The sequence below is a fragment of the Oryx dammah genome, unplaced genomic scaffold (genome assembly GCF_014754425.2).
Source record: "Oryx dammah isolate SB20612 unplaced genomic scaffold, SCBI_Odam_1.1 HiC_scaffold_26, whole genome shotgun sequence".
Taxonomy (NCBI): Eukaryota; Metazoa; Chordata; class Mammalia; order Artiodactyla; family Bovidae; genus Oryx; species Oryx dammah.
In genome coordinates, this window is record NW_024070210.1 from 96,632,217 (window position 1) to 96,654,462 (window position 22,246).

At 39.0% G+C, this 22,246-nt stretch overlaps 1 protein-coding gene across 1 annotated transcript in view; it reads left to right on the forward strand.

Annotated features, from left to right (window-relative positions):
* Positions 1-22,246, forward strand: part of LOC120852640 (geranylgeranyl transferase type-1 subunit beta) — a 53,098-nt gene that overhangs the window by 20,134 nt on the left and 10,718 nt on the right. Inside the window, exons 3-6 of the mRNA XM_040225977.1 lie at positions 3,818-3,885; positions 7,804-7,955; positions 9,316-9,448; positions 18,050-18,095. Of these exons, the coding sequence (XP_040081911.1) occupies positions 3,818-3,885; positions 7,804-7,955; positions 9,316-9,448; positions 18,050-18,095 (399 nt within the window). The remainder of the gene's footprint in view (positions 1-3,817; positions 3,886-7,803; positions 7,956-9,315; positions 9,449-18,049; positions 18,096-22,246) is intronic.

The window sequence follows — 22,246 nt, forward strand, 5'->3', positions numbered from 1 at the left end:
AGTCGCTCAGTCGTGTCCGACTCTTTGCGACCCCATGAATCGCAGCACGCCAGGCCTCCTTGTCCGTTACCAACTCCCGGAGTTCACTCATACTCACATCCATCGAGTCAGTGATGCCATCCAGCCATCTCATCCTCTGTCGTCCCCTTCTCCTCCTGCCCCCAACCCCTCCTAGCATCAGAGTCTTTCCCAGTGAGTCAACTCTTCGCATGAGGTGGCCAAAGTACTGGAGTTTTCAGCTTTAGCGTCATTCCTTCCAAAGAACACCCAGGACTGATCTCCTTTAGAATGGACTGGTTGGATCTCCTTGCAGTCCAAGGGACTCTCAAGAGTCTTCTCCAACACCACAGTTCAAAAGCATCAGTTCTTAAGCGCTCAGCTTTCTTCACTTTCAGCTTTCTTCCAGCTCTCACATCCATACATGACCACTGGAAAAACCATAGCCTTGACTAGAGGGACCTTTGTTGGCAAAGTAATGTCTCTGCTTTTGAATATGCTATCTAGTTTGGTCATAACTTTCCTTCTAAGGAGTAAGCGTCTTTTAATTTCATGGCTGCAGTCACCATCTGCAGTGATTTTGGAGCCCCCCAAAATAAAGTCTGACACTGTTTCTACTGTTTCCACATCTATTTCCCATGAAGTAATGGGACTAAATTTAGGGAAGAAGTTTCCTAAATTACTTAGAGAATTAATGTATAAGCTACTATTCTAAGTATTTCAGGAGATATAAAACTGAATAGTGTGAAAGGTAGAGTCGCTCAGTCATGTTTGACTCTTTTCGACCCCGTGGACTGTGTAGCCCATGGGATTCTCCAGGCCAGAATACTGGAGTGGGTAGCCTATCCCTTCTCCAGCGGATCTTCCCGACCCAGGAATGGAACCAGGTCTGCTGCTCTGTAGGTGGGTCCTTTAGCAGCTGAGCCGCAGGGGAAGCCCTGTTACAGTGTCCAGTGCCTGAGACTGATCACGATTAGTCGTGCACCAGTCAGAAGGGATGTGAAGCTAGTTCCTCAGCTCAGAACCAGTTTTTACATCAGCTTGATTTGTTTCCCCAAACTTACTTATTTTTTTTAAACTTACTTATTTTTAATTGAAGGAAAATCGCTTCACAATGTTGTGTTGGTCTGCCGTACATCAACATGAGTCAGCCGTCAGCAGGCATATGTCCCGTGGCTCTGGAACCTTCCTCCCACCTCCCCACCCTTTCCCGCCAGTGTCACAGAGCCCCGGTTTGAGTTCCCTGAGTCATACAGCACTTTCCCGTTGGTTATCTACGCTACACGTGGTAGTGTCTGTGTTTCCGTGTTACTCTGTCCATTCGTCCTGCCCTCTCCTCCTCCCCCCAGCCCATGTCCATAAGTCTCTTCTCTATGTCTGCATCTCCACTGTTGCTCGGTAAATAGGTTCATCAGTACCATCTTTCTAGACTCCATATATATATATTAATACAAAATATTTGTTTTTCTCTTTCTGACTTACTTCACTCTGTATGATAGACTCCAGATTCAGCCACCTCATTAGAACTGACTCAGATGTGTTCCTTTTTATGGCTGAGTAATCCATTGTGTATATGTACCACAACTTCTTTATCCATTCATCTGATGATGGATATCTAGGTTGCTTCCATGTTCTAGCTATTGTAAATAGTGTGTCGCCTTGATTTTTTTTTTAATAGCAATGCATATACAGTCCGTTGGTACTACATTCCTACCTTCTATTTCTATCATGCTGATTTTCTAATAGTTCTTAAAACCACACTCATCTTTTTAATGTGGGTATGACCATTTTTTTTATTTATATTTTTGAATTTCTTTCCAACATTCCAGAGATATTACTGACATATATGTAAGTTTAAGGTGTACGGCATGATTATTTGATGTACATATATACTGTGAAATGATTACCACAATAAGGTTGGTTAACAGCTCCATTCCTCTCCCAGAATTACCTTTTTGTGTGTGTGGTGATAAAATTTAAGTTCTGCTATTTAAGGTCTTATTAACTTGCAAGGATAAAACTTAAGTTCTGCTATTTAAGGTCATATTAACTTGTGAGGATACAGTATAGTATTGTTCAGTACAGTCACCATGCTGTACATACATGAGATCCCCAGATCCTATTCACCTTACAGTTCAAAGTTTGTACCCTTTGGCCAGCATCTTCCCTGCCAGCCCTGACAACTACTGTTGTCCTCTTTCTGAGTTCAGCTTGTTTGGATTACTAAATGTCAGTAACATGTGCTGTATGTCTTTCTCTGTCTGGTTTATTTCAGTTAGTGTGATGCCCTTTTCATGCTGTCCATGGGGTTCTCAAGGCATTACTTTGCCAACAAGGTCCGTCTAGTCAAGGCTATGGTTTTTCCAGTGGTCATGTATGGATGTGAGAGTTGGACCATAAAGAAAGCTGCGCACTGAATGCTTTTGAACTGTGGTGTTGGAGAAGACTCTTGAGAGTCCCTTGGACTGCAAGGAGATCCAACCAGTCCATCCTAACGGAAATCAGTCCTGAATATTCATTGAAAAGACTGATGCTAAAGCTGAAACTCCAATACTTTGGCCACCTGATGTGAAGAGCTGACTCCTTTGAAAAGACTGTGATGCTGGGAAAGATTGAAGGCGGGAGGAGAAGGGGACGATGGAGGATGAGATGGTTGGATGGCATCACTGGGCATGAGTTTGAATAAACTCCGGGAGTTGGTGATGGGCAGAGAAGCCTGGCATGCTGCGGTCCATGGGGTTGCAAAGAGCCAGACGCGACTGAGCGACTGAACTGAACTGAACTGAATGCCCTTTAGGCTCATCCATATTGTTGCAAGAACCATAATTTCCATCTTTTGATGGCTGAGTCATACTCCCGTGTGTGTGACATACATGTTTGTCTATAGATGCCTCACGTGTTTTCTGTCCATTCCTCCATAGTTGGACACTTACGTTGTTTCCATGTCCATGTCCGGGGTATTGTGAATAATGCATTGAACATGGGACTACAGATAATCTGTTTGATATAATGATGCCATTTTTTAAAAATATATATACCCAAAAGTGAAATTGCTGGATCACATGGTGGTTCTAGTCTTAATTTTTTGAGTGGCTCCAACAGTTTACATTCCCATCAGTAGTGCACAAGAATTCCTTTTCATGGGTGTAGCTATTTTCTTTCTTAGGTTCCCAGTTATATTCCATTGATATCTTGAAAAATGAAAAAGTTTAGGTAGGAAAAATATCTGTGTGATTAAACATGCTATGAATAAGCAGATACCAGGTTCTAACTTCAGTGGTCTTTTGTGCAAAGTATTGTACTTAGAATGAAGGACTGTCTAATACTAAACTGTAAAGTACATTCACTTTCTGCAACTGTAGAACAATTTGTACCTAAACCTTTCTCCCCTATAAAGAAGCTGTGAGTTAAAAGACACTGGACGGGACTGTTTGTATTGCTAACCAGCTATTTGAACGTGTCACTTATAATCAGCACATCTGCTTTCAGTTCTTTAGCATGAGAGGTTGAATATGTTGATCACATGAAAAATCGTCATTTAGAAAAGGTAGGAAAACATTTTTGACTGAGTGACATAGGCTGAAATTTAAAGTATCTGGTAGGAAGTCATATTTTGGTTTGGACTGGTTTGGAAATTAAATGAAGAAATCCATGTAAAGCTCCTAGAGCAGACATTGAGCATTAGGTAGCATGAAAATGGAGATGGTGACAAAGCTTTGGTACTAAAATATGCTTTTTCTGAGAGATTGTATAATTGAACTGCATTAGAATCTGTGTGAAAATAAGGTACACTTTAAAAGTACATGTTTTTATTTTCTAGGATCAAATCTAAATCGCTGTGGTTTCCGAGGCTCTTCCTACCTGGGTATTCCATTCAATCCATCAAAGGTTAGTTCTGTTTGGATTAGGAGGAAAGAGGAGTGGGGAGTGTAGAGATTTTAGTAAGAAAACTAAGAAAGTATATAGGAAGAACCAGGTTTCCAAGTTTTAATGTAGCTAAATAAATGTGTTTTATGAACTGTTAACTCTTTAAGGGAAAGCTATACCCACCTTACTTCCTGAAATAATGCACAGTATATAAACCCACAGGAATTCCTGTTGTTACAAAAATTATGTTTTTGTTGCAGTTGCACCTGCGTGTGTGTGTGTGTGTGTGTGTGTACAAATTATTGGTGATTTCCTGGAGAAAATGGAAATAAAGTACTCGAGTACATTTGTTCTCTAAGAAACCTTCCATGTGTTATAGTAGGACTTTATATTTGGTTCACATTTCTTAGGAATGAACGAAAACATTCTTGCTAAGGCACTGGTTCGAGGCCCAAGTAGTGATGAATTATGATGACCTTCATGACAAAGGCAGGCTGTCTCCAAGGTTTCAGGCAGGACTTTGGTACTAGTACATGCAGGTGCAAAAAATCTGTGAGTCCTGACAGAAGCTTTTTTTCTTCTTCAAAGAGGTAGACCCCAAACAAGCCTTTGTAGGTATTTCTTCTATGTACAAAGTATTTTTCTACAATAGAAAGCAGAGAAAAGCTTCACCATTTTGTGGAAGACCTCACAAAATAGAAACTTTTTCCTAGATGGGATCAGCCTGGTTATATAATGGTTACAAGCCAATATCTGGCCACACTGAGTACATCAAGATTTGTATCTGGTTCCAAACTGAAGGTAAATGGTATGCTACCAGTTTTTCCATACTCTGCTTCAAAAATTTGGAATAAATAGTGATTTTGGAGGAGGTGACATGATTTGACAGAGGCACCACTTCAGCTTTCTTCCTTTGCCTTAAGCTGTAGACAAGCATGTCTATGTGAGTCATATGACTTTGCTAAAGTATCTCCAATCACGTATGCCCATTGCTTTTATTAGAGAATCTGGAAAAAAAGATCCGTAAAAATTGTTCTTTTTATCTGATGCATAAAATACTTTGCAACTTAAGCCAGTGCTAAATAGAGATAGCTCTGCATTTAGTCATAATGGACAGGATATCTATAAGTCATGACCCTGATGATAATGACCGTTACACAGCACTATACCCTATACAGATGTATACCTACACTTGTTGGAGTAAAACAGTTCTTTGATAACATTACTTTAAGGACCTTTTTCCCCTCACCCGTCTCCCAAAGCATATTTAAAATAACAAGAATAAAGTTTAAAAAGAAACCTTTTTTGCCTTTGGTTCACAGGGTCTCCTAAAACCCATTTATGGCCCTAATTCATCAAGATCTAGGCATTTTGGGGGGAAGCTGGGTCCCACTCTATTCTGTGTTGCATTAATCTGAATGTTGAATGATAGAAGGAGCTAGAGGCTCTGGTGGAATCATACGGACCCACAAGGAGTTGTCTGTTAGGGTGGTGGCTGAGAATCCAGGAGAGGGGTGAAACCAAGAGAACCTGAGGGAGCAATAAGATTTTCTAATATAGTATATAAATAAAATAACATCATCAGTTTTTCTTCTAAAACCACCTGTAGGCCATTGACTTACCTGAAAAATGCTCAGGCCGCTGGTGGCCCTAGAATACGTGTTGAGAAACACTGATGGATCCTCTCAACCCCGTTTTCTCAGTTTTTCTTCCTACAAAACCCGTATTCTCTTTGAAACTATGTACTATCCTTAAGACATACTGCATAGCCAGGATTTTTCCTTCTCTGCTTTACTTTTACTTTTCCTCCTACCTAAAGCCCCCTCTTCATCTGTACCTAACCAAGTCTTTCATCCTGCAGAAAAAAATCTTTATCCATGTATTACTATATTTCCATCCTGTTTTGTACTGTACTTATTCAAATAGACCTCTCTTCTACCTTCATGATTAAGGTACACGTTTGATTTATGTTTGGATTCGCCGTAGTGCTTTTAACGTAGCAGATATTTAATTTAAGTAAGTTCCAATACTTTGGCCAACTGATGAGAAAAGCCAGTTCATTGGAAAAGACCCTGATGCTGGGAAAGATTGAGGGCAAGAGGAGAAGGGGGCGACAGGATGAGATGGCATCACTGACTCGTGGGCATGAGTTTGAGCAAACTCCAGGAGATGGTGAAGGACAGGGAAGCCTGGCATCTTGCAGTTTGTGGGGTTTCAGAGAGTCAGACACGACTTGGCAGCTGAACAACAACAACAACAACCAAAAACGAATTCTAAGAAGTCAGTTATAAATGTGGAATAGAATATCCAGGCATATTAGAGCTTAAGTTCTAAGGAGGAACTCAGAATGAAAGAGATAACATAATGAAGATTTGCTTGTCATATTTGTGAGACCATATAAGGAATTGTATATGTAAGACTGGATAGGTGGGGTGAGTTCAGATTTAGAGGAAATTTGAACACCTTACAAACTTATTCTGTAAAGAACTGCAGAAGGTCAGTTAAGTGTTCTGATGCAGGTAAGTGTTCTGATGAAGTGGTTCTAAGACTCTTGGGTCATGACTCCAAAGAAGTAGCGGCCCTTTTGATATTTGCCTTGCACTTGCATCACCATCAGTAAGATAACTAGCATCTGTATAGGCAGTAACTTTATTTAATCTTCACAGTAATTCTGTGAAGTGGATACTAATATCTCCATTTTTCAGAATGAGGCAAGCCAGTGAGTAATAGAGCCAGGATTTGATGCCTTTCAGTAATGTGGAGGTTAACGTTTATTGTAGAAAGCAATGGAGTCTATTTTAACCAAAATCTTTGTATAAGATTCATTTTAACTTTGTAGTATTTTGAGCAGTTATTCAGGTATTTGAAGCAGTTATTGATGAGCCCAACTAAAACCTATGAGAAAGATGAATTTAAAATGTGCTCTTAGTCTGTCAAAATCAAAACTTTCTTAACAGAGAGATAAATTAGTACAATGTGAAATTTTATATTTTTTTAAGTGAAGTTAGCTTTTTAAAATAACTAGTTAATAGGATTGGTTGTTTGAAAATAATTATAAAACTTTAAGTGCTTTGTCTATTGTGCAGTCTTAAGTTACTTGGCTTTTCATTTTTACTTTTATTTTAAAAAGTTTTTAAGTTAATTTTATCTATGTCTGTGCCAACTGGAGTCTACAGGGTTTCCTACAAGGAGTCACATATTTTATAAACCTTAAGAGATTTTTGATAACTTTTCTTGGAACCGTCAAATCAGTGAAACTAATTCAGTAAGTACTTTGGTAATACGAGTTTCCTAGTTTGACTCCCCAGCTCTGCCTGGGCAATTACTAGTCTAACAGTCTTCACAAAACACTTTACAGTCAATACTCATTTGGGATCTAAACTTTAAAAGTTAGATTATTTTATTCAGAGAATTTTTCAATGTTATTATCTTAAGCCTTTGTATTTTTTTGTTATTTTCTATTCTAAGTGTTAATGTTATTAGAAAGTAAAATAATTCAACTATATGAAAATAGGAAAAGATTTTTCAACTATATTGTTTTGTATTATTTTGAATTGGTAATTAGTACTGTGGTATTTAATTTGAATTTGTATGGCATAAAATAATTATTTCTACGTGCTTTTCTGACTTTATAAGGCTTAAATTATAATTGATCTGGTTGATCAAATAGAAAGTTTAAATAATTTGGCTTACTTGAATATCAGATCTACTTCCATAAAGCTTGAGGATAAATTTTAAAATTACGTGCCTGGATAGTTTGCAGTAATACATATGTTGAGACATACATGAAATTGAGTTTTATTTTTCTCTACCAGATATCTGTACAAGTCATTAAAAACAACATTTGATTTTACTGTTTACTGAAACTTCTTGTCAAATTGTATAATGGTACGGTTTCATCTCAGTTTCTAATTAACATCACATTAATTTTGGGTCTAGAGTCCTGCAACTGCTCATCCTTACGACAGTGGCCACATAGCAATGACCTACACTGGCCTTTCATGCCTCGTTATTCTTGGAGATGACCTAAGCCGGGTAAATAAAGACGCTTGCTTAGCAGGCTTGAGAGCCCTTCAGCTGGAAGATGGAAGGTACACGTCATTTTTTGTTACTTGCCTCTCTCTCTCTCCTGTTGTTTTTTTTTAAAGAAAAATCTTTTGAAACTAAAAATGAATATAGTACCATAGTAAACCTGTAGAATTTGTCATAAACTCTTACTCCAGCCACCTAAAAGTTCACTGTACAATATGGCTTACATGCCTGAGCAATGAAGTATTTCTTATGTGAGTGAAAATAAAAGCAATCACAATAATAGAACTCCATTTTTATTTCATTTTTTTTAAGAAGACAGGAAGTGATCCATAAATAAGTGGTTTAATAGTTTCAGGATTAGGATCTACTTTAATTTACCGTCCAGGTAAAAAATTAACATTTTGAAGCAGACATACATTTAGTCTCAATGTTTTAAAAGTTTATTTAGTCTAAACTTTTATTCCTTAAGGTAGTTATGGGGGGAAAAAGGGATGAATGTTGAATATTATATTCTAGTGTAGGTAGTTTCTATAATATTTTTAAAGGTTAGAAAAAGAAGTTAGTGAGTTCATTAATATTTGATGATTGGAGTCATGGGTCTAACAAAAAAGAGTTTTAAGGTGAAGCATTTTTTTAAATCTTGGAAGTAAAAAAGCAGTAGTGATTCTGTCTAAAGAGGGAACTTAAATCCCGCCATATTATATCTGTGTTCCGTCTACTGTTGTCTCTGTTTTCCTGTCATTATTTTAAAAACACTGCTCTTAATGAGGGGAAAATTAATGGAAACATGTGAGATAAATAGGCATTGATTAGAAATACTATAAAACTAAATACTTAACTCAGCAAGTACATGTCACTAATTTCTCAGTGTTTCACTGTAGTCTTTGGTTACTGCTATCTTACCCTTGTTTATAAATAAAGGAATAGACATGAAATACTCTTATATACTTCTCTAAAACTAATTATAGGTAAAAATTAAAACAATATGATCAGTTATCATATTGGTTATCTATATATACATTGAGAAGAAATTTTACATAGGCAGAACCAACAGTTCCCAGGTTTCACCTGCTCCTGTTTCCCTCATGAATTCTCAGACCACTGTGCCACAGCTTTCCCCGGCTGAGAGCAGATGAACTTGCTCTGGAGTGGTGGCATCTGGAGAGGAGTAGCTGCAATGATCATGGGTTAAGCCACCCCGACACCAGAACTTTGGAGCAGAGTGATGATTCAGGGATAGTTTCACATCATTCAAGTTAATAGTCCTATTCTTTACTGAATAATACAGGTAGTATATGATTTTTAAATCCATTATTAGTGATAGGTTTTTCTGTGAGTGAAAACATGAAGTGGCTGTTTCTAAACAGCCCCCTGTAAAGTAAATTACAGTACAGTAAATCATACTGTTCTTCCTTTCAGTTTTTGTGCAGTACCTGAAGGCAGTGAAAATGACATGCGATTTGTATACTGTGCTTCCTGTATCTGCTATATGCTCAACAACTGGTCTGGCATGGATATGAAGAAGGCTATCAACTATATTAGAAGAAGTATGGTGAGTTATGTTGATAGTGACTCTCACCTTTAGTTATTATTGCTGATATAGGAGAGCTGGGAGGAGAATGGGCCAGCAGAGGATGAGGTGGTTGGATGGCATCACTGACTGGATGGACATGAGTTTGAACACGCATCAGAAATTGATGATGGACAGGGAAGCCTGATGTGCTGCAGTCCATGGGGTCGCAAAAAGTCGGACACGACTGATGAGAGCTGAGGCATGCCTCGTCTCTTCTATTAATAGCAGTAATTCGGAAATAAGGTAATAAGATTGCTTTCTAGGTACATCATATATCAGAATAGCCATGTAAAAATAATCTTCAAGGACAGATTGACTCTTTAGCCATTAAATTTTAAATATAATCTGATTGCATCCAAAGAAACAATATCTTTAGTGGAAAGAAATTGGTCAGCCTTGGAAGCAAAAAAAAGTAAAATCTCAAAGTAAATGTTGATAGCCTGTCCCAGTAGGGGTCCTTGAGAAGTCACAGCCAACTTAAAGGAGAATTGTGGTGCCCTTGGTGAGATTATTCCTATATATTGGGTGTGAGATGTTCCTTAAGCCATTTTAAAAGCAAGATTGGGCTGACAATAGGTTTTTGGATCACTTTTGGTTTCTAAATAGTTTTCTGTGTGGGTTTTTTTTTCTTTTTTTTAATCTAAGGTTTAAGGAGAGTATCAAGTAGAAATGTTATTCTTTCACACAATATAGTTAGTCTTTCTTTTTTTTATCAACAATAGTAAGGAAACCGTAGTCTCAGCCAGAAATATCATTTGCTCTACTTTTTAGTCTTTCATATAAAATCACAGTAATAGAAGTGCTGCTTCCCAGGTTTATTTTACTTAATATGAAATTTTTATTTTATAGATTAAAATATTTTAGGCTGTTAGCTCAGTTTTACTAGTCCATATTTCAGAGCAGAAATGTAAGTTCTTAGAGGAATAGAGTTATTTTTAATTAAATATATAAATCAGAATTTGCAGAATATACAATAGCACAAATTTTTAAAAGCCTCGGGAGGCAGAAAGAACAAACCTTTAAAGAAGTTTTAAGACAAAAGGAGTTTGATGTTACAGACAAAGATGGGTGATCGTTTTGCCAAAAGTTTTACTTTTGTTTTCAATTCAAAGGATTCATTAGCCAAAGAAGCCATTGTTACATACATGAACAATTTCTGTTTTTTATAGAAGAAAGATAATTTGAAAAGAAATAAAAAAAGTAGAAGTAACAGTGTATACATCACCAAATTGGGCTGAGCTACATCCAGACTTGAACAGCGCTAGGGAGTCCCTTGTTAACAGCAGTCTGGAGGCCCAATTGAGAAGAGTCCAAGGGAGGTGCGTCCACCCACCAGTGAGACTTCAGGGGCTTCTGCTCATAATCCTAGGCCACAAGAGGATATCATTATCAGTTTGTATCAGTTTGTCTGCAAAAATGCCGGTATGGTTTTACTTTAATCTTTCTACAATGTGGAAAGATTTGTTTCACCTTATGAGTTATAGAATTTCATTAAACCCTCCAGAGAGGGAGCAGGGTTTGCCCAGACCATCAGGGGCTCAAGAATTTCAAGACGATTCTCTTTCTAATCTGAAGTGCTGCCTGACTTGCTTGCCCGCAGGCATGGAATCCAGGCAGTGTCCACGCAGGTCAGAGCAGGTCAGAAGGCTGCTCTCCTGCTTCTGAAGCCTGAACAAGACTTTCCCCTATTTCCCTAACAGTGATAGGCATTGTGGCATGATTATTGCAGAAATAATACCACGTTCTTCTTAGTGCATTGTCTTTGGAGGTGCAACTTGTTGATACACCTTATTATTGGTGATGTTAACTTTGATCACTTGGTTAAGGTGGTGATGCCAGATGTTTCTCTGTAAAGTTAACATTTTTTCCCTTTGTGATTATATTTAGTATCTCATGGTGAGATACTTGGAGACTATGTAAATTTCCTGTCCCTCATCAAACTTTTATCCTCTGGTGTTAGCATGCATTGGTGATTTTCCAGCTCTACCATTCATTCTGTAATTATCAGTTAAAATTCTGCTGTTAAAAAAAGCTTTCCTTTCACCTTTATCTATTTATTTAATTTCAACAGGAACTCTAGGTTCTTCTTTGATTAAATGGGTTATTGTCCGTAACTGTCACTCATTTAAAAAGACCCTGATGCTGGGAAAGACTGAGGGCAGGAGGAGAAGGGGACGACAGAGGATGAGATGGTTGGATGGCATCACTGACTCAATGGACTTGGGTTTGGGTGGACTCCGGGAGTTGGTCATGGACAGGGAGGTGCAGGGGTCCAGCCCCAGTGGATCCAGGGAATTCTAAGCAGGACGGAGTCGGCGAGGAGAGATTTGTTTATTTAGAGGTATAAAGAGAGATTAGGAAAGAATAGTGTAGTAGGAAAATTAGTGGAGAAAAGAGGCTGAATAACTTGGTTTACACAGGAGACCAATAAAGCTCCGAGACAAGGGGCTTGCGCCGTCTACGTAGGCCACCGGCGCCTGCTTGAATAGCGGAGGGTGCCCCGCCTTGGGCTTCCTCTCGCATGGGTCTTAGAAGCCAGGGCAAATAAGTAGACACGGAGAGCCTCTGTGCTCCAGATGGGAATTCAGCCTAAAAAGGGAGAAAAGAACGACATGGGGGAGCCAAGCATTGGTGCCAGACCCACAACTTTATTTTCAAAAGCAGCTTATATACCTCAAGTTGTACATAAAGAAATAATGGAATATGCAGAGTTATGCAGGGGCAGCAGTCCTGACCCTTATTGAGGCCAGGCTTTCTTTTTGCATACCTTCCCATATACAAAAGGTCTCATGTGGTTTTACATCATCTTCTGGCCAGGGGGCCTGTTAACATTTTTATGGCTCTCTTCCTAGATAAATGTCTATCAACTAGAAAACTCATTTTCCCTTGAAGTGTTTTTTCTTTAATCTGCATCACCCTCAAAGTACTAAATAAAGTTACATTCCTGTAGAACAAAGGTGCAGTGGGTTATAACAAAGAAAGTACTTAACTCAAAGATCTAATGTTGCTAATACCAGGGCTACTACCTGTTTTTTTCTACATACCAACTATTCAGTTGCTAAGTCGTGTCCTACTCTTTGCGACCCCATGAATCGCAGCATGCCAGGCCTCCCTGTCCATCACCAACTCCCGGAGTTCACTCACTCATACCAACTATATCTACAAATATAGATATGAAAACTTGGCAGCAAGTATTGGCTCAACAATGAAACCCTTAATCAGTCCTATTCTAATGATTTTGACTCCTCGGAAGCCCCTACATTCCTAGGATGTTTTAAGCTTCCTGTGCCTCTCAAGGTCGGGAGGCCACAAACAATCACATGCGCAGCTGTCCGAGTCCGGACAAACCTGTTAGGCAGGCTAGAAAGCCATCAGAGGGGTTTTTGGACTGAAACACTCTTATTATGCCCAGGAGACTTACTATCTAAAAGCTCTAAATTAACTTTTTCCAGAAAAAGGTGATGGGGGGACAGCCCCCTGTTAATGTTAGAAGCATAACACAGTAAAGCAGGCAGACTCTGATTTTGGGGGTAGATGCTCGAGAAAATCCAGGGGGACCCCTGAGGCCTGATCCCGCCTTTGCGTTTGTCAGGCCCCCTTCCTCATGACCTTTGTCGCCGGTGGGATTTCCCATGCTGGCTCCCGGCAGAGAGGCCTGGCGTGCTGTGGTTCATGGGGTCGCAAAGAGTTGGACACGACTGAGCGACTGAACTGAACTGATCATTTATTTTGATGCTGTCCCAGATTCAGCCAGCAAAAACCCCTTCATGCAGGCTGTTATGCCCTTTTGACATGTCCCGTTCATTTTTGAGCACATCCTTGTTCTCTGGCACAAAATATTCCGGGTTCATAGTTTAATTTCCCAGCTTCATTTCTAAAATTGGTAATTTCTTCAAGAAGTTCTGGTTCTTCTTTTTAAAGGGTGGTGTTTAGAAACCAGGATTTGGACACAAAATGTGCTCATTGGTACTAGGTTGTCATTGCTTCTAGCCACTCTCTCAGAGGTAGGAAATGTATATATGTATACACAGATATCCCCCTTACACACATCCACACGTTTATATCTATTTATCAAAAACCACGAATTTATGCTAATAAAACGATGAAAGTCACTTAGTCATGTCTGACTCTCTGATCCCATAGGCTGTAGCCTGCCAGGCTCATCTGTCCATGGAATTCTCCAGGCAAGAAAACAGGAGTGGGTAACCATTCCCTTCTCCAGGAGATTTTCCCCACCCAGGACTTGAACCCAGGTGCCCTGCATTGCAGGTAGATTCTTGACCGTCTGAGCCACCAGGGAAGCCCGAGTTCATGCTAATTTGAATCCAGCACCATTTGTCCAGTTGCTGACTCTTTGCGACCCCATGGGCTGTACACGCCAGGTTCCTCTGTCCTCCAGGATCACCCAGAGTTTGCTCAGATTCATATCCATTGAGCCAGTGATGCTGTCTAACCATCTCATTCTCTGCTGCCCTCTTCTTTTGCCTTCAGTATTTCCCAGCATCAGAATCTTTTCCAATAAGTCCACTTTTCTCATCAGGTGGCCAAAATAATGGAGCTTCAGCTTCAACATGAGTCTTTCCAACAAATATTCAGGGTTGATTTCCTTTAGGATTGACTGGTTTGATCTCCTTGCATTCTAACGGACTCTTAAGAGTCTTCTCCAGCGCCACAGTTCAAAAGCATTAATTCCTTGGCATTCAGCCTTGTTTATGGTCCAACTCTCACATCCTTACATGACTCCTGGAAAAAGCATAGCTTTGATTATACAGACCTTTGTAGGCAAAGTGATGTCTCTGCTTTTTTACATACTTATCTAGGTTTGTCGTTAGCTTTTCTTCCAAGGAGCAAGCATGTTTTAATTTTGTGGCTGCAGTAACCATCCTCAGTGATTCTTGTGGGCCCAAGAAAAGAAAATCTGTCACAGCTTTTACTTTTCCTCCTTCTATTTGCCATGAAGTGATGGACCAGACACCATGATCTTTGTTTTTTTAACTCCATTCAGTTCATTTTAATCTTCCTCTTTTCATTTGTAACTTCCTTCTTGGACAGTGACAAACCTGACTCCTTTTATCCAGAATGCTTTGGTTCTTTTTGCTTAGAGCCCACAGGTATACTGTCAGAATGTTAAAAAACACTTTTTTTTTTTTTTTTTTTTTAAATTCCCACCACCACCACCTTACCCCCAACCTTTAGTATGTCTGTCATTTATTTGAAATAGAATTGTTTGTTTGGATTCTACTTTAGGATAACTGCTCCCCCCCACCCCTGCCCAACTTTGTTGATTTTATTTCCTTAATATGTGATATATTAACTTGCTTTTGAAAGTCAGAATTTAGGTTCAAAACTGTGTAACTCACAAGGGCTTCCCTTATCTTCGGCCTCCTTCCTCCACCTAACTCCCATGTTTGGTGCCATGTTGCCATTCACTCTGTAGGTAAATGTTCTCATTAGTTTCTGGTTCATCCTCCTCTCTCACTCAAAAGAGTACTTTTTTGCATTTTGCTTTTCTTGCTTGAAAGTGAAAAACCACCCTGTATCAAGTCAAAAAAAATTTCCTCATTCTTTTTCTTTTTTTGCAGTTTTGTAGTATTCCATTATGTGCACATCATAGTTTTTTTCAGCTATTCTATATATAGGGTATGTCTAAGGCGAACAGTGTTGAAACTAATCCTTTCTGCATGTATGCTTATGCATTGTTGGGAATGTATTTTCAAAATAAATTCCTAGAAGTGGAATTGCTTGATCAAAAAGTAAATGCATACATAAATTTTCATTTTCACTCCAAAATTATGAACCAGTGTATATTCCCACCAGTGTGTGAGAGTGCCTCTGTCTACACAGACTCACCAATAGAATGTTGTTGCAGTATTTTTATTTTTACCAATCTGGTGGGTGAAAAATGATACCTTGGTGTGTTTCCAAATTTGCGTTATTTTATTAGGATTGAGATTGACTGTTTTCTTAACTTCAGGGCTACAGAAAACCAGCCTCAGGCCAGGTTTAGCCTGCAGGCTCCAGATTGCTGACCCCTACTTGTAGTCCATTGTTTTTCCTTTTTCTTTAGATATTGCAATTTTGTGTAATTTTCTTTCTTTGCTCAGCTTTCATTTCAACCACTTTCTCTTCAACTCCTTTTACTTCTTTATCTCATTTTTATTCTCTTGGTTGTTTTCAGCCTTTCTTACATGCCCCTTAATGTCTTTTCCTGAAATCATTTAATTTTCTTTATTTCTTCCTACTGTTTATCCTTTTCATTTCTTCACTTTAAATCTCTTTTCATTTCCCAAGTGCTATTTGAGGGTATACAGTTGAGTTTGGGGTGCTTCACTGTAGTTTTCTTTTGCTTTTCACCATACTTTGGAGGTGAAGGCAGATTTTCCTGTACAGAGCTATTTTCATTCCGATTGCCTTGTTTCCATCTCAGAGACTCAGAGTTCCTTTGTGTAGATTTGTCTTTTTCTGTTTAGTCATTAGTGGATTTGTTTTTCTTTCAAGAATTCCTAGTTAAGTAAGAGTGCCATCTTTTCAGTGCAGAGGAACAAAGTATGATTTTTTAAATTTAGAGTGTGTTTTTGTTTGTATAGTGATTAGGGAAGGGTAGTGAGTTCTATGATTTTCTGCTAAGAGAGAGTTCTTTTCTGTTTCCTGGGTTTTTAAAGTTTGCTCCTTAGAGTTTTGCTTTATTATCTGATCTTCAAAGGGCCCTTCTTTCTCCTCTTTCTTCTTCTGTCTTCACCAGAGTTACATCCTCAGAACGCTGCCACCTTGGCCTGCATGCCCTCCTCTGCCCCTTTCCTGGGGTGAGTGCTCAACACTACCAGAACTCCTCTAGTACGGGCATCCTCGCTTTGACTGGTAGCCCCAGACTATACTGATGGTTGTGCTGGCTGAAACCATGGAAAGTGATCTTAATCACCAGTGGGAAAAATGACACTTGTTCTGTGACCTTTATAAATTTTTTGCCAGAACATTTAAAACTATTAATGTTACTGTCAGTTATAAATGTATAGAGAAATTTTAATGGTAAACCAATATTTGTTAGTACACTGTAATTTAAAACATTAGCAATATTGGAAAAGTTTAGAAAATTCATAAGGAGTAGTTTGAATAGCCTTCTTTGTCTTGTCATTATATAACTTACAGTATGGAGCAGGCATCTTTTCTGTCTTGGTAAATGATTATTCTCTTTTCTAAGATTGTGTCAACTTCCAGCATTTCGTCCTTTGCATTGTCATTGTGAAATACCTGAGAATTCCTTTCATGTGAAGTTTTTGCCAACATCACTTCTCTAGAACATCTTCTTCCTTTTCATGATAGCCACTTTGTTCATTCACGTAGATATTTCACCTTCACCTAGTTTTTCTGACTTCATATCTAGTCTCAAACAGCCAGCACTATCATGATAACTATTTCTTCTATTACTCTGCTTGATCTGTTTCACTTTCAGTGCTACTGCTTTTCATTTCTTTACTGCACTTCTATCTTTGGTGGCCAGTCTCTTCCTTGGTTTTGACTTTTTGCAAACATCACATTGGTTATTCAGTAAAATACAAAGAAACAGCACAACCCCATACGTTGCTATGCTGAATAACATGCAGTGACCAGTAACAAACAGACTGTGAAAAAGGTGATGTGACTGTTCTTAGCTCATGATACACATCTGTTATTTATGTAGTCATTTGTGGGCTGAGGAGCTAGCAGCGAGTTTGTACTTTTGTAATTGCTCATAGTTACTATACTGTTACTGAATACTATACCATTACTGAAATGTGAGGCATACTGTGTTATTGGAATTTGTGTATATTGGAAGAATGCAAAACAAGGACTTCCTATAATTTCACACTTAAGGAGGCCTTTCCTTTTGAGCCAGTAATTTTAGGTAATCTTAGACAGCCCCCCTCCTCTCTCTTCCTCACGATTTTTCGTGAATTGCCCTTGCTCTCTGCAAAAGTGTATCAGGAGTGTGAGATTTGATGTTTCTTTTTCTGTAGACAGGTAATTTGAAGCTTTAGCATGTCTTCTAGCTTTGATAGAGTTTCAGTTGTATGTAGTTGTATTATTCTTTTAAAAAAATATTTATTTATTTTTAATTGAAGGATAATTGCTTAGTTGTATTATTCTTATCCTGTTTTGATTTTGTGGGATATGTGGGGAGATTCAAATTTTAGGTAGGACACCATTATCCTCAGCTAACCAAAAGCCTCAAAACAGATTTGTTTTGTATTTATAATGTTATATATATGAGTATGAAATCCTTATGTTTTCCTTAAACTCATACCTCTTGCAAGTGGGAGAGGAATAAAGGTTGAGGCTTTTTACTGAGTAAAGATTAAATATGTAAGTGCCATCTTTGAACAGTCTGTTCTCAGAATGTGCCTAGTGTATACATTTACTGATTCAGCTTGGTGAATAAGACAAGATCAGGTATTTGAAAATGCCTAGATGTATTTTATTGTGGGAAAGAATACATATTTTGAAAGATAAAAGAGAGAAAATTAGATCAAGAAGAAAAATTAGCATCATGACAGCATATTTATTATTATTTCAGTATTAACTGAATATGTTTCTCTTTTTCAGTCCTATGACAATGGGTTGGCACAGGGAGCAGGCCTTGAATCTCATGGTAAGGCATCTTAAAATAAGTGGATGTGTGGTTTCTTTTGTCTTTAAATAACATCATGATATCTTCAACATGTAGGACCTTAGAAGTTTGTCTCAACTCTTGATGCAGCCTGATTATCTTCTTTGCTACTTCTCCCTGTTGACACTGTTGTGCCAGTTTGAGCCTCTTCTAGGTCAGTAATCATTCAAAGATTATTCAGACCAGAATGTTCAAACAGTATTTTCTAGTAATCTTTTCAACTATTAGCTGCATGAAAGCATCTTGGGAGGATTTAAGAAATTATGAGAAAACAGCAAGTTTTCTTTTTTGTGTAATACTAAAAAGCTTCCTGTTATTTAGTGTAATACTAAAGGACTTCCCTGGTGGCTCAGACGGTAAAGCGTCTGTCTACAATGTGAGAGACCTGGGTTCGATCCCTGGGTTGGGAAGATTCCCTGGAAAAGGAAATGGCAACCCCCTCCAGTACTTTTGCCCTGAACCACATGGATGGAGGAGCTTGGTGCAGGCTACTGTCCACGGGGTCGCAAAGAGTCGGGCACGACTGAGCGACTTCACTTTCACTAAAAAGTTAGATACAGAATATTGAACATGAATCAGTGAATTTGTGAAAAAAAAATTTTTTTACCGTCTTTAATGTAATTGTCCTAAGTCATAGGGATAAAACATTTTTGTGTATGGCATATGGTCACTACACACACAAATACAAGTCTCTCTCACATTTTCCCTCAGTTTTGGCAGAACCAGAAGAGTGAGCAGTAGTCAGTCTGTCAGCATATCAATAGCCTGAACTCTTCAAGTGGAAAATTTTCATGTGGAAGAAAATATACTTCCATGCTCCTTTAAAAAAAAAAAAAAAAAAGAGCTCAGATCAGGGAGGCTTTCTGAATGAACTCCGTATTTCCTCTTTCTCACAGCTGTGTTTTTGTGCTCCCTTGGCGTGTCCGTCCCTCTGCTGGCACGATGGAGTGGACAGAGCACATCTGTATTCAGGTCTCAGCCCTAACACTAGCTGTGCAGCTTAGGCTCCTCACTGAGTCGCTCAGAGGCGTTCTTCTTTCTTTGTTAGAGATAAGAGGGCAACTGGTTTGTAAACCACAGAACAGGTATGAAAGTTTTTTAAACGTAATGCTTGTGCTTCCCCTAGGGCCCAGCCTCTCGGGTCGCTCCTCCTCTCTCACGTGCTGACGCCCTCCTCAGTGGTGTTTGTAGAGCACGCGTCACTGAGGGGCATATAGAACACTGTCTGGGACTTTCCTCTGAAGCCATCCTGTGATGAGGACATCTTAATTCTTGTGTGTGCCTGAGTCTCTATGAGACCGGGATAGCAATAGCAGTCGTGTCACTGGTCATCACCCCTTGGTAAGGAGAAATATACTTACAGTCGCACAGAGAGGAAATCTGGCAAAAACATGTCTGAGGAGACCGGATCTGAGCTCTCTACTAAAGGATGTTAGTAGCACGCTGGCTGAGGAGATACTTAGCAGTGCAGGAGACTTGTGGAACAGACACCAGAAAATGGTATTGCGTTCTCTGGAATGTGAAGCAGAGAGGGCTGCTCAAACATGATACTCTCTGATGGGAAAAAAAAAAGTCTTGCTGAGTCACACAAGTAGTGATTTTGAGTCCATTTGACTCAAGTAGGCTCTCACCCAACAAGACCATCATTGATGGACTGTGGTTCATGCCTAAAAGCTTACATCTTTTACCTCTCTTTTTGGGTTGGTAGGTTTCAGGACTAAAGCTGTGGAGGGGAGGGCTTCCTTCTCAGGGTGCCAAGGTACAGGATACGCTGCAGAAGGGTTATAGGCCTGCCGAGCTATTGCTCGCTTGCTCCTTGCTCACTCAGCTTTTGGGGCAGCCAAGATCTGGGTGTCTAGAGCTCCTCAGGTCACCACTGAGTGTCCTACAAATATCAGATGTTTTAATGTTCTTCTGTGCTGTGAGGTTAGACAGGCTGAGAAGTACTGTTCTGGAAGGCTTTGGTGTAGCCTCCCTTCCTTGTCTTATCCCTATCTACACTGGCAAGAGAGACGTCTTTCTAAAAAGGAGCACTGCAGTTCGGGCACTCTGTGAAGTCGTCGTGTTTGTTCTCCTTTCTTTCCATCAGAGAGTATCAGATTTGAGCGGCCCTCTCTGCTTCACATCCCAGAGAACGTAATCTCATTTTCTGGTGTCTGTTCCACAAGTCTCCTGCACTGCTAAGCATCTCCTCAGCCAGGGTGCCCACTAACACCCTTCACAAGAGTGAGCTCAGACCCCGTCTCCTCAGGCGTTTCCCAGGTGCCAGACCCCTCCCCGTGCAGCCGTAAGTGTATCCCACTTACTAAGCAGAGATGACCGTGACGCGCTTGCTGCTGCCACCCCAGTCTTCACGTCACATCCTCCAGGTATTGGCTCAGACGATATTTTTGGGTAAGCCCCCTATTTAAAATTGCAAACCAGTGACAAACACAGCTCATTTTTAGAATTGGAAACCAACCGTATATACGTATCCCAGTCTCTGTCTGGAAATCTTTCTCTTATTTGTATGTGCCTTAGTATTCTCTTACTGCCTTCGATAAAGAAGGTTATTCATTTACATAACCTTCTTCCATTCAGGCATAATGAACAAAGGTTAGAATTTCGATCATTATTATGAGAAGCAGTTCTTAAATTGTAATTTAATATAATGAAGGGATGTTCTCGAAATTTTTTGAAGCTTGTAGGAATCATTGACCTAATCCTATTAGTATTTAGCCTTAAGAACATATTATAGTTGAGTTCTCGAACCTGCTCTTTAGTATATACTTACTGTCAGAATGTTTCCTGTCTTTTGCTGTTTTCATGTCTGCCTCTTACACTCTTCTACCATGCTACTTTTAATCCGGGTTTTTAGAACTGATTTTTTAGAATTGTTTAGATAGGAACCTCTTAGGAAAAAATGTTGATAAGTGAGTTTTAGCTTAAAGCATAGACTTTGTAATAACTGTTTGGCTCTTCAGAGTCCAAACTTACTTCAGAAGTTGTTATTTTCAAAATCTGGTTGTTTGGGCAAAGTAAAGAGTATTTTTATTTTGAATTGTTCTGGCTTGCTTTAAAAAATTCCAACAATTATTTTGGAAAGTAGCAATAATGGAGAAGCAGTGGCAACCCACTCCAGTACTCTTGCCTGGAAAATCCCATGGACGGAGGGGCCTGGTGGGCAGCAGTCCATGGGGTCGCTAGGAGTCGGACACGACTAAGCGACTTCACTTTCACTTTTCACTTTCATGCATTGGAGAAGGAAATGGCAACCCACTCCAATGTTCTTGCCTGGAGAATCCCAGGGACGGGGGAGCCTGGTGGGCTACCGTCTGTGGGGTCACACAGCGTCGGATACGACTGAAGCGACTTAGCAGCAGCAGCAGCAACAATTAAATACTTCTTTATTTCTTGGTGTAGTTAGTTTTAAAAATTATGTACTTTCTGTTAGAGGGTTTATATTTAATGATGTGTAATACTTGAAGTCATGGGCAGCTTCATAAAAGAGAAATTGAAACTAGTAGGTCATTGAAAGAGGAATAAGATTGATAGTTGCTGAATAGAAATTAATCTAAAAGGTTATGATATATTTGTTTTACTTTTCTTTTAATACACTTATTGCTAACATAGATTTGCTCTTTTTTTTTCCATTGGAAAAAAATCTGAAGACTAAATAGTTCTTACAGTGACCCTTTATTTATTTATTTGTTTGTTTTTATTTTTTGACAGTGACCATTTTAGTGTGATAGCTGTCTTATATTTCCTAGTGCAAATGCTCACTTTTCCTTTGCCAGAGAATATAACCAAGATTTGTAGCACCAAAAAGAGAATTGCAAAATGACACATATTAGGAACAATCTATTTAAAGAGCTAGAATTAATAAAAATCTGTAGATGAAGTTGTAATAAATTGGAAATATGGAGTATTTTCAGATTGTTTGGAGTTGACATCAGATAGTGCCAGTGGAAAGTGGTGGAATTTGTTCGTTTGTTCCTATGTGGAGAAATACTGACTTTTCATTTCCTGAGAAAAGTAGTTTCCTTTGTGACTATAGTGTTTCCTTTGATGCTATAACATTTTAATAAACTTAGGGGTGTAAGACAATGCAAATTTGTTCTCATAGCTCCAGAGGCCAGAAGTCTGAACTGCAT